General features: G+C 38.8%; 1 protein-coding gene across 2 annotated transcripts; it reads right to left on the bottom strand.

Annotated features, from left to right (window-relative positions):
* Positions 1-1,956: 1,956 nt before the first annotated feature.
* LOC138981072 (protein C19orf12 homolog) lies at positions 1,957-13,526 on the bottom strand. Of its 2 annotated transcripts, none has more exons than XM_070353892.1 (5): positions 13,416-13,526; positions 13,141-13,273; positions 9,716-9,808; positions 7,951-8,108; positions 1,957-7,365 (listed from the first exon to the last, which is right to left on the bottom strand). In XM_070353892.1, the coding sequence occupies exons 2-5, from the start codon at positions 13,235-13,237 to the stop codon at positions 7,300-7,302; spliced, it is 414 nt and encodes a 137-aa protein (XP_070209993.1). In that variant the 5' UTR covers positions 13,238-13,273; positions 13,416-13,526; the 3' UTR covers positions 1,957-7,299. The 2 variants fall into 2 exon arrangements, with proteins under 2 accessions (XP_070209993.1, XP_070209994.1); XM_070353893.1 differs by having other exon boundaries at positions 13,141-13,270; positions 13,416-13,515.
* Positions 13,527-13,542: the final 16 nt, after the last annotated feature.

The raw sequence follows: 13,542 nt of genomic DNA, 5'->3' as shown, positions 1-13,542 counted from the left end.
ACTTTCATTCTGTGAGTTCCACAGCTACTTGACTAAATATTGTATTTTCGCCTTACGCGACTTGTTTTAATTTTTTTTTTTAAATAAAAAGCACACTGATACCATGACAGTGCAGAATAAGTTTATCTGTAACACAATTACGACCACAATGCAACCCTCGGGTATCTGTAACAGTCGCTAATGGAAAATGTTTATGTATTTGTTTTCTGCCTTGAATTTTTTACGACATTTACCTAATAAAGGAAAGTGAATCGCAGTCGATGGCTGACACTGACCGAAACGTACATTTTTGATAGTTTGTTTTTACACCCCCGGTATAGGGGTGTGTATAGGTTTCGCTCGATGTGTTTGTTTGTTTGTTTGTTTGTGTTCGCATATAGATCTCAAGAATGAACGGACCGATCGTCAACAAACTTGGTGAACAGGTTCTATACATTCCTGAGACGGTCCTTACAAAAATGGGGACCAGTCAAACACACGGTTAGGGAGTTATTGGTGGATTAAGATTCTACAAGGACTTAGAGAGGCACATATTAATGGTCAAATGGAAATAACCTTCTCAGATGGTGGCAGTGACAATGGTTATTTCCCTTTGACCAACGGGGGTGTTTTTCCTACCTCGGAGGAATTTCTTGTTGTAATAATGTTCAGCGCTAAAACGGCAATATTGCCTGTCACGTTTTCTTGTCTCTTAACTTACGCGAAAACCTTGGGGGAACAAGAGCAGATAAAGGTTCGTACTCGCGTAGAACAAAAAGGAAACAGGATATTCAAACAAGTTCAAAGACGAACCTCTTTCTTATAAAAACCCATCAAATTGACAGCTGATCTTATCATTCACTTTCAAGGATCAATTATAATGCCCACGGAAAATGAACGGGTATACAAAACGATCACTTTCACTTTGCAATGTACGAATGTATACAGCTGCATTACAACGTAATAAATAAACAAAATGTTCCAATTAAGTTCTAAAACTGGAAGAAATTATGGTTTGACACTAGCTGAATTGTTGTATTTGTTTTTGGCTGTGTACTTGTTCTTATTGATGGGTTAGTTTGCTTGTATTTTATAATGTCATGATTTGTATACCGGTTGTGCTAGAACAAGGCTGTTTCGCCGCTATGCGATGGTTAGAGTGTTTAGGGTAGCGAAATACACTTGGCTACACAAGTCCGAAAGTAAATGGAATCGGCTAAATTCCGGCGCGAGTACCTGTGTGCATAAATTAGGAATCTTCGCAGAGAAACCAAGCATCACTTATTACAACCAAATCCTTATAAACAAACTAAAATCATATGCAACATAGGTACGGAATATGTAATAGTGATACAAAAATGACAAAACAATGATTGAAAAGACAAGGATGAGTTTGTGAGGATCAATTTCTCTCAACGATACATGAAAACCGGTCAAAGTCAAAGTGACGCTTTGGTCAGTTCGAAGTATTAATAATAATAACTGGACATTTTTAAGTGCCTAACCATAGATGTGTACTGGAATATGGCCTAACCTATGGCTCTAGGATCATTCATCTGCGCCACTGAACAAAGGGAGGTAATTCGTTTTTCGTTATCCCTGACAATACTGGAGTGTTGGAGGGTGTTTTTGGGGTTTCAATTATTATTTCTGGCCAGAGAAATCCAACTGGCCATATGTACACGCATTCGTGACTCTAATAGCGGCCCAGGAGGGTTTGGTCTGCATTAAGTTAGTGGTCAAAGGGTTAGGATAAGTATTTACACTTTTGAATCGTTTGGCAGGATTTAACTGCTGCATCCACGTTAATCTGCGTCCAAATAATGAGCTTATCAGTATGTCATTTGTGTGTGTTTGTTTGTATTGGCCATGTAAATAAAAAAATACCTGCACACATATACTACAGGCAAAAACAAAAAATAACTGAATCAACCAAACAAGCAAAAAACACACACACACACACCCAAGAAAACGGCGTTAGAACTTGTTCTTTTACTTTGTTACAAACACACCAAGTGATTCTGACAGATTTTGTTTTCTAAAAAGACTGAAAATAACCGTGCAAAATGGACATGGTAAATAGTTATAACTTATTTTAATTCAATCAAGTTGGCGTTTTAATGAAACATCCTGTGATTGGTCAGAATGCCCCAACTCATTAAAAATTACCGGTCATTAATTGTTGATAACCACTCGCTAAAAAAGTCATTAACCACCTGCTGGCGAGACGCATTGATACAACCTCAACTAGTCTCGGTTAGCTTTGAGGGTCATTTTACAAGTAGGAAATATGAAGGCCAACGAAATACCGAGACCATAAGGTATGCGAAGTGATGACGTCGAATACGTGACGTAAGTTGATGCATGAATTCTTCCGGACTACGTCAGTCAATTCCAAAGATTGCTTTTGTGATGAAAATAATTTGTTTTAGAGTTTGCTGTCCAGAAACCGGTCAAAAAAGAAGGGAAAATGTATGTGAAAGAAAACAAAACAGGAGCAGAGTGATAAGATAGGAATACAGAGACATATTTCTTGGGACTTCACCCTTGCAGGTAGGTGGACTGAAAGTAGTGTGTGAACAGAACGGAACCAATTCTGTCTGTTTACCATCGCATGCAAGCAGGAAAGAGATCGTCGTCAGATTGAATTACAATAACATTGACATGCTTCCATTTGAAACTTCTCGGTCTTCATCGTGCATTGACGCCCTCCCAAAGTCTAATTGAAGCCCGACGAAGCGAAGCGTCTGCAAAAGACAATTGTTCAAAAATAACTGTCGGATTTGTATGGGTTGTGAAACCGAAAGAGTAAATACCCATGCTATTTTTGAAACAAATAATCAACATGTGCTACTTGTCAACATGTTTTGGACACCCCCCTTGCTAGTGACTGGCCAGTAGATCGTTTGTCTCACTAAAAGCAAGGGCATTCACCCACAACCCATACAATCCAGAGTTATTTTCGGAATTTATTTTTGATATTGGCAGTGAACCCTCAAAATATCATTTTGCAAGTGATGGTTTACAGCATGTTCTTCAAGGCAATTTTAAGTCAAAGATTGACAATATGAAAATGTTTGAAAAGTATCCACAAATACACATCAATTGTCAAATGTTAGAGCATATGACTGCATGCACTCACAGTCACAATGACATTTTATTGCCTACAAAAAGTCAACAACAACAAAAGACAGCTGAGTAGTCTTAGGAGCAGGGAGCCAATTGAAGAAATTAAACCAAACCCCCCTGACATTCTAAGGTGGTTGGGATAAAGTTTGAAAGCTACATTGAAAACGGTGCAATCTGACACAAATTTGAGCACATTTATAGGTTATTAATTTCAAATACATTTCTGAGGAATTTGCAAAAAAGAACGTGGTAGCCCTGTAGAAAAAAAAATGTCCACAAAAAGAAATGCACATAGCAACTGTCATAGTATTAAAATAACTTCAATTGCTTGTAACCTTTTTGCACTCAAACCATAACACAACTCCTGTTTTAGTCATAATATTTAAATGTAATAATATTCTTAATCACAGGGATACATACACATAAGTCACAGCTCATGATCTCAAAGATGTTTCTTTCTTTATTTGGTGTTTAACGTCGTTTTCAACCGTTTAAGGTTATATCGCGACGGGGAAAGGGGGGGGATGAGATAGAGCCACTTGTTAATTGTTTCTTGTTCACAAAAGCACTAATCAAAAAATTGCTCCAGGGGCTTGCAACGTAGTACAATATATGACCTTACTGGGAGAATGCAAGTTTCCAGTACAAAGGACTTAACATTTCTTACATACTGCTTGACTAAAATCTTTACAAACATTGACTATATTCTATACAAGAAACACTTAACAAGGGTAAAAGGAGAAACAGAATCCGTTAGTCGCCTCTTACGACATGCTGGGGAGCATCGGGTAAATTCTTCCCCCTAACCCGCGGGGGGTTCTCAAAGATGTGAATGCAACAGTAAACACAGAAATGAAACAGAATCTAACATAGAATGCATGAGTCCAGTGTATAACAATAGTAGAAAAATTCATCACACACATTTGTGCACAGGGAACATGTGAACTACATTATAAAACAAGAAGGGCAAAGCCCACACGACTCACATGCTGAACAGACCTTGATCTTTCTTTCAGAATAATTTTACAATAAAACTGAGAAAAACAATATTTTTCACTAGTTCAAGGTCAAGGTCACTTCAAAATATATACATTTCAACTTTGAAGGACCCTGTGACCTTGACCTTAAAGTGAGGTCAAGTTGCCAAACATGTTTCTGAAGATCTTGTAACCATACACCATCAGGCCACAATTGGTGTTGATAGACTTATAGTGTCCAAGAAATATACAATGTTAAAGGTTTCACAGACGGACGGGGGGGACGGACGCCCGGAAGGACAGGCGGACGATGTCGGTGAGTATATAGATTCACTTTTGTAAGTATAATGTATTTCCCTCACACATATGTAGATTTGGAAGAGTTACCTTCCATAGTTCAAGGTCAAGGTCACTTCAAACTATGTATACAATCCAACTTTAAAGGACCCTTGCGACCTTGACCTTGAAGCAAGGTCAACCAAACTGGTGTCCAAAGATAGGGCTTACATTGCCCTGTATAGCATACATAGCTAAGGTTGCCATTCTCGATAACTTCAGAAAAAAATGCGAAAATGTGAAAAATGGTCGTTTTTAAGACAACAATTACGGCCCCTGTGACCTTGAACTTGAAGTGAGGTCAAGTTGCCGCACATGTTTTTTGAGATCTTGTAACTATACACCATCAGGCCACATCAGGTGTTGATAGACTTAATAGTGTCCAAGAAATATCCAACGTTAAAGTTTTCCGGACGGACGGACGGACGGACGGACGGACGACTCGGGTGAGTACATAGACTCACTTTTGCTTCGCATGTGAGTCAATGAAACATGGTATACATATCTGAATTCATGTTATACACAACATGAAACACAACAAATCATCAACATCAAATTCAGCTCAATTCCATTTTGTTGTTGACCTTCTGGTTAGTAAAAAAAACTTACACAACCGTTTATGTACTGCAACATATATCCCTCTTTCTGTCAGGTCCAGACTACATAGTGCAACTGTCTTTTCTCCGACCTACAGTTGAGATCACTAATCCATACCATGTACTTGTACAGTATACAATCAGTTGTACACACCTTCTCCATGGGTAATATACATATATTTATTCCGAAGCAAATCAAAGCAGAAAGTAAAGGAAAATACATTGTGCGCGCCTTCGTGTGCGAGGCTGGTACTACAAATTGTTTATACAAAATGACAAACACAGGTTACAAGCGATAACGCGCAAAAATACTGATTTATTAACTCTGCATCGTAATAGTGGGATTGCGATGACAGTATGTTCAGTAATATGTATTACGTATTGCATATTGCGTATTGCATATTGCGTATTGCGGTAAAAAGCTAAACATAAAGAAAGAAAAAGAGAAAAGAAAACAAATTATTAGACATGGCAAAGGTATCAAAAATGCATCAACAAGACACGAGAAACAAAAACGGGAAATGTAAAGAATCACAAAACGGGCGAAGACAAACAGACAAGAAAGTTACAATACCAAACACTCGTTGGTTAATCCTTTAACAGTACGAAAGGATTACGTTCCTTACGTTAAACAATACAATAAACACTAAGAATACTCGAGAAACTTAGCATGAATACGTTTAAATCCAAAAGGGCTACTTTAAGGAAAATACAAAACGTTGACTCATCAGGCCAGGAATACAATAGCAAACTGTCATACTAAAAAGTCTGTAAACGACAACGTTCCTGCGTTAATCAAAGTCACAAACAAGATATTTCCTCATCCAATTTCCCCCAAGAGCGTTATTAGAAATAAGCTCGTTTACAAACTATCACAACAGACCGCAAGCTGTTTTACCTAAATTCCTTTAACGTAAGGCTAGGATAAGGCAGAGAAAACGTTTCACTTTGAACTTCGTTAATCACAGAAAACACAAGTTATCATTATAAACATTAACGACTTTCTAGCGTCTACAAATCATTGCTGTACGTTCACAAAACTAGAATAGTTCAACACACAATAAAGAAACACTACAACAAGTCAGACTTTCAACTCACGTTATACATAAACAACTCACAAAGTCATTACAAAATGGCGACCAAAATACAACACAAACAAGTAACAACAAAATTACCTTCTGCGCTGTGTGGGTTAACCAGAGTACCAAAACTGTAGCCTCTCAACGAAGGGCACAAAACAATTCACAACTTTCAATAAAACTGTATCCAAAAACACGTTAACAATATCCAAACTGTTCACGTTGACTTTAAGACATTACAAGAAGAACTCCATCAGCTCACTTGCTAACTTTGATACGTTACATAAAACATTCACACTCTTCACGTTGACTTTAAGATATTATAAGAAGAACTCCATCAGCTCTCTTGCTAACTTTGATACGTTACATAAAACATCCAAACTCTTCCATAAAAACCCTCAGATCGACTGAAGAGAGGAAGTCAAACAGTAATATTTATAGAAAACAAAAACCTAACATGGAATAGTTCATTTTAAAGGTAAAAGGTCACCATATTGACCGACCAACAACATTCCTAAAACAGGATTGGGTGAGACTACTATTTACAACCAATCAGTGACTGATCACGCACTTTGTGCATGCTCACAACTTGGAACAGTCCATTTTACAAAAAGAAGAACAAGGAACTAGCTGACATTAAAAACTAAAAACACGTGAGTCACACGTATTCTAAAGGTTACGACGCAGTTTTGCAGCGCTCACACCAAAACCAGGACACGACAAGGAGCACGTGAGTCTCACACGTAAAGATAGTTAAATAACGCTCCACAAAAACAGGTCACAACAAGGTGCCATGATAAAAACACGGTTTACTTGCTTTACACCGTAAAAGGGCTGAAGCAAACGTATTCACAACAAAAAATAGGTGAATGCATGCCACATCGGCCTGCACATACATGTAAATAAGAAGGCAATCTACAATATCCTTGATCTCTTATGGTACATTATTGCATTTTATAGATTTTAAAAGAGATTACAAAACCTTTATAACCAATATAAGCATTTATAAACAAAAACAGAAATATTGTACAAGCATGTTTTTTTCAATCACAAAATGTAACAAACTGATCTACCAAAAAATGGCATTCGAACGCTCTTTGAAGTTAGCATGTAAAAATAATGTATTGTTCCAATGAAAATGTTACAACTGCAGTCCCAAACAAAAATGCAAATGGATGACGACGATGATTCACGCACTGTCCATCAACCTCCTGATTTGACCCCAGTCGCAAACTGTCGCAGCAGATTCAGGAGAGCCTCTCGCTGTACCTGTGAATAAGCAAAAACATTTCATTAATATATTAGTCTGTCCCTAACAAATGAAAAGCCAGCCATTCTAAGGAAACACTTAAGGATTTGGGTGTTACCCCCCCCCCCCCCCTCAAACACATTTAAGCCATTCTTGAATAACATATCTACTGTGCACGTAAAAACACACAAACCATTATTTGCGTGAAAAAATAAATTTCATTGACCCATCCAACTCATCCTCTCTGCCAACTCCATCCTCACCATAAAAGCAGTCCATCCTTAATCATTTTCTTCATGAATCAAGGTTTACGACCCTAGATCTTAAAAGCAAAAGTACAGTAAAAGCAAGTGTGGATGACTGCAAGAAAATTAATTATCGGACATAATTTTTCACCTTAAATTCCCCATCCCCCAATACCGAAAAAGCTTCCAGATGTCAAAACCAAACATAGCTACATGTATTATTAGACTTTCTTAGTCATTTTTGATAATTTTCAGTTTCAGATGACTTACTTTTTCACAATGTAATCAAACAAACAGGTCAAAATACACTAAGTTTTAATAGAAGCAAAATACAATCAGATCAGCGGTATCAGTTTTTACCTGAGCTCCTATAAAATGTGTAAGGGCTTCCAGGGATGTACTTCCAACAAGCTCCTGGACTTTATGTACTATCTTTGCCTTCTCGTCGTCTGTCAGGTTACGTATTACAGCAACCAAGGACTCATAGTCGCTGCTATAAAAGTAACCAATACAAGAACCTGAAAGACAGAGGAATAAGCATACAAACTGATCAATACATTTACACAGAACCCACCTTCAGATCAGGTGTATCAGAATGCCAAAAAGCAAGAAAGACAAAAATCATATTGACAAAGCTGCTGTCAGTATAGGTTCACGTGCAAAGAGTGCTGAAAGTAACAAGCCAGTATAGTACAGTAGTTCTTTCGTTTAACAGAAATATTCATTTTAACTTTCTGAGCTTGTTTTTAATCCAAACATAATATATCTAGTCGCCTCACACGGCATTAAGTCTCAGGAAACATGAATACACGCATGCAGGAAAAAAAAATAAAAAAATATGGGTAGCGCCGTATGTATGGCAGCTCGCTTTCCCCGGGGAGAAAGCAGCCCGAATTTCCATGAGGGTAACCTCACTGGACTGTAAATCTTATCCAATCCAATCCAATCCAATCTATATTTGGATTCAGGAAATTATAAAGAATAAGATGAAATTCTTTTTGGGTTGATTACTGTACTAACATTTAGATCCCAGACAAAAAAAGTAAAGGAAAGTCAAGTCACGGCAAACATGCAGGTTATTGTTAGAGGATAAATAGATTATGATAAAAGAATAGTAATACATGTAGCAACAAAAAGGGAAACAAGTCGCGTCAGGCGAAAATACAACATTTAGTCAAGTAGCTGTCGAACTCACAGAATGAAACTGAACGCAATGCAACGCAGCAAGACCGTATACTCGTAGCATCGTCAGTCCACCGCTCACGGCATAGGCAGTGAAATTGACAAGAAGAGCGGGGTAGTAGTTGCGCTGAGAACGATAGCACGCTTTTCTGTACCTCTCTTCGTTTTAACTTTCTGAGCGTGTTTTTAATCCAAACATATCATATCTATATGTTTTTGGAATCAGGAACCGACAAGGAATAAGATGAAAGTGTTTTTAAATTGATTTCGACAATTTAATTTTGATAATAATTTTTATATATTTAATTTTCAGAGCTTGTTTTTAATCCAAATATAACATACTTATATGTTTTTGGAATCAGCAAATGATGGAGAATAAGATGAACGTAAATTTGGATCGTTTTATAAAAGAAATATTTTTTTTACAATTTTCAGATTTTTAATGACCAAAGTCATTAATTAATTTTTAAGCCACCACGCTGAAATGCAATACCGAAGTCCGGGCTTCGTCGAACAATACTTGACCAACATTTCAACCAATTTGGTTGAAAAATGAGGGCGTGACAGTGCCGCCTCAACTTTCACGAAAAGCCAGGTTTGACGTCATCAAAGACATTTATCAAAAAAATGATAAAAACGTATGGGTATATAATACCCAGGAACTTTCATGTCAAATTTCATAAAGATCGGTCCAATAGTTTGGTCTGAATCGCTCTACACACACACACATACACACACACATACACACACACATACACCACGACCCTCGTCTCGATTCCCCCCTCGATGTTAAAACATTTAGTCATAACTTGACTAAATATAAAAAGTAAAGGACAGCCAAGTTACGGCGAACATGCAGGTTATTGTTAGAGGATAAATAGATTATGATAAAAGAATAGTAATACATGTAGCAACAAAAAGGGAAAAAAGAGAGAAATCTGACCTGCCATTCCACCAGCCATAGCACCAAAAGGCCCTGCAAAAATGCCACCGACTGCTGTCCCCCCAGCTGTCCATGCCACCTGCTTGAAAATTCCTGGAAACATTTTACAAGAAAATCCAAACAATTAAGAGTGCCTAGAAAACAATAAATTGATAGCAAAAACGACAGATGATTGAATGAAAAGAAGATGGAAGTAACAAAAGATCGAATCGCACACACACGCATCAAGTATTACTTTCCCTCAGACCACTTATCTCTCTCTCACTGAAGATCTTGCAACAGATATTACAGTTACATTAACAAATGCGAAAAAATGGAGAGAATAAACAATGTAATTTGAGGAACAGAAAGTGCTTTGGTATTCATTGTTAGTGTGTGCGTTCATGCGTTTTGTGCTTTCTGTGTGTGCTTACAAAGACATACACTTTCAGCACTAAGTATACATAACATTTGAAACCCAAATAAAATGTTATTCCATGGATATATAATATAAAATGTCGTTTTCAACAACAACAATCAACACTTAAACAAGTCGTGTAAAGCGAAATTACTACATTTCGTCATGCAATCTGTCTAGCTCACAGAATGAAATTAAGGCAGTACTGCATTTTGTTCCCACCAAGAAAATATAGAAGCTCTTGATCAATAACCTGAGGTCATGAGCCAAGAAAGCTTTAATTTTTATTAGATTTTTCAGATTCTTAATTATCAAACTCATTTATTAACTTTTGCTTCCAAGCTGAAATGCAAGGCCATAGTCCAAGCTTTGTTGAAGATTGCAATTGACTAAAATTTCAATCAATTTGATCAAAAAATGAGGGTGTGACAATGCCTACTCAACTTTCACAAAAAAATCATCTAAGTCATTTATTGAAAAAATGAAAAAAAACCTTTTTAGAGCACTGTAAAACTATCACAAGAAAAAACACGTTCAGTAACAGGGTAGCACCGTTTGGGAATCCACTTCCAGATATGTTAAACTTGAATTTGCACCAAGTACTAACAGCTTAAAAATCTCTTGGGCAAGTCCACAAAATAATTAGAAAGATTCTGCGATTTTGACGAATGAAGAATTAAACTGCAATTGTTTGCAACAACAGATAGGGACAACTTATGGAGTGGACCGCGAGGCCTATATCACCAGTCCCATAACTACTACTTTTTTTGGTAAGGTAAACTCCTTCCAATTCAGGGCCGGACTACCGGGGGGGGGGGGGGGGGGGGGGGATGGGGGTTACGCAACCCCCCCCCCCTAGCCTAAACATGTACCTCACTTATTTAAAACATTTTTTATTATTGTTTATTTTATGCCGTTTCATGCAAGGAGCGACCATTTTTCTATCTCAGAATATGACCTACCCTTCAGCTTCAGGGGGCAAAGCCCCCTGACCCCCACATCCCCCTGGACCACCACTGGCAACCCCCCCCCCTCCTCTTGCTTCGCCTAGTCCGGCCCTGCAATAGACTTGACCCACAAGTCAGCAGCGAATGTGATAAACGGGTTATCTCCCCTGAAAAGCGAAGCAAGCTTCGAAGATGGCGACGATGGAAAAGAGAAGAACTGTGAGCGAACTGCGAAAGGTGTGTGTGGGTGTGTGTGTGTGATGTGTGTCAGTGTGTGTGTATATGCGCGTGCTGTGTGTGATGTGTGTCAGTGTGTGTGTATGCGCGTGCTGTGTGTGTGTGTGGCTGTGCTTGCGTGAGCTTGTGTGTGTGTGTGTGTGTGTGTGTGTGAGAGAGAGAGAGAGAGAGCGATAGTGAGAGTAGGGTATGGTTGTTGGTGAAAGTTGAGTTGGACGCTGGGGTTGGGCGGGTGTGTGTGTCAGAGAGGGTTGTGTGTGAGGGGGGGGGGGGGGGTGGACTGCGTGTGTGTGTTTATTTGTGTGTGTGAGGGTTGTGTGTGTGTGTGGGGGGGTTGACTGCGTGTGTGGGTTTATTTGTGTGTGTGAGGGTTGTGTGTGTGTGTGTGTGTGTGACTGCGTGTGTGTGTTTATTTGTGTGTGGTGTGTGTGTGCCTTTCGCCTTGTATTGAGGAAATTAAACTGCGTTTGCGTATTATGTGTGTGTTTGCAAGCGTGCATGTATGTTAGGCATATCTCAGTAGGTGTGTGTATGTGCGCGTACGTGCAATGTGTGTGCGTGCGCGCGTGTGTTTGTGTATGTATGTATGTATGTGTGTGTGTGTGTGTGTGTGTGTGAGAGAGAGAGAGCGATAGTGAGAGTAGGGTATGGTTGTTGGTGAAAGTTGAGTTGGACGCTGGGGTTGGGCGGGTGTGTGTGTCAGAGAGGGTTGTGTGTGTGTGGACTGCGTGTGTGTGTTTATTTGTGTGTGTGAGGGTTGTGTGCGTGTGGGGGGGGGGGGTTGACTGCGTGTGTGGGTTTATTTGTGTGTGAGAGGGTTGTGTGTGTGTGTGGGACTGCGTGTGTGTGTTTATTTGTGTGTGGTGTGTGTGTGCCTTTCGCCTTGTATTGAGGAAATTAAACTGCGTTTGCATATTATGTGTGTGTTTGCAAGCGTGCGTGTATGTTAGGCATATCTCAGTAGGTGTGTGTATGTGCGCGTACGTGCAATGTGTGTGCGTGCGCGCGTGTGTTTGTGTATGTATGTATGTATGTGTGTGTGTGTGTGACTGTGTGTGTGTGTGTGTGTGTGTGAGAGAGATAAACAAACTATCAAGAACAAAACAAAACTGAACAAACGAAATGTTTTCCCCCCAACTCTGATTATTGCTTGTTTCGGAGACGACTGTGATTTTGACTTTTTGAGTAAGCCTACACGAACACACAAGCTCAATACAGCCGGCAACAAGTTCGCCGGTCGGGGCAGTGAAATACTATTTCAAATAGATCTATTTCACTAAGAATGTCAATGGATATAGGGCAACATACTTGTTTTTTAAATCAGTGATTGATTAGATCGTCATATTTTTGTGACACTGAGACCAAACCATCAAAAAATTAGCAATAGGCCTTGAATCAAAGTCTGCGAGATCTGACCTTGCTGCAAATGTACGTGTACGACTTGGTTGTGTTGACGTTCAACTGGTAAGCTGGGCGATTGCAGGCTTTTATCCAGCGAAGGCAGCGATCTAGATGGTACAGATGCTTTCCCGGTTTCACAAATGGGATGAATTTCACGCCAACACAGCGTTCAGGATACCTATCATCCGTTTTACATTGTCCCCAAGCACAGCGCTTGTTAGCAGCATTTGTGTGTGTTTGCTTCCTAAAACAAGGGAAGTAACTCCCAGAGTCTCGATATGTGGATATGGTTAATTCATGAAGAAAAAGTTTACCTAATAAAAAGTAATATGGATCACTGATTCAGACTTTATCAGTTTTTAAGTGAACTTGAAAGAATTTTTTTTTTAAAGTGGAGGAAAGGCAGAGAAATTTAAGAATCATGATTTAGATGGGAAACGTACCTTTGGCTGTCTTCTTCAACTCTTCATCCGTATCCAGAATCTGCATGAGATGATTGAAGTATGGGATAAAAGCCATCCCTACAAAACCAGCTGCCATTGTGAGACTTTTTTTAATTCCTGAATACCCGATCTTCTGCAACAAAGTATGAAACTAAAGTACAACAAAAATAAATCAAAATGAAAGTAAAAGCTAAATTTTGGTCAAAACGTGATATTCTGGCCATTATCCTCCATAACTAAACGGTATATGTCTCAAGTTAACGAGTATAACGTACCTAGACAATTGAGTAAAACAAAATGAGGACAACAGAGGAATTAAACGACGTCAAGAATCAGCACGAGTCTGATGAAAAGACCACCTTTCATTTCAACACGTTCACTTCCGGTCGGTTAAAGGGAATC

The sequence above is a fragment of the Littorina saxatilis genome, linkage group LG12 (assembly GCF_037325665.1).
Source record: "Littorina saxatilis isolate snail1 linkage group LG12, US_GU_Lsax_2.0, whole genome shotgun sequence".
NCBI lineage: Eukaryota > Metazoa > Mollusca > Gastropoda > Littorinimorpha > Littorinidae > Littorina > Littorina saxatilis.
Note: the sequence above shows the minus strand (reverse complement) of the source record. Positions and strands in the feature narration are given on the sequence as shown.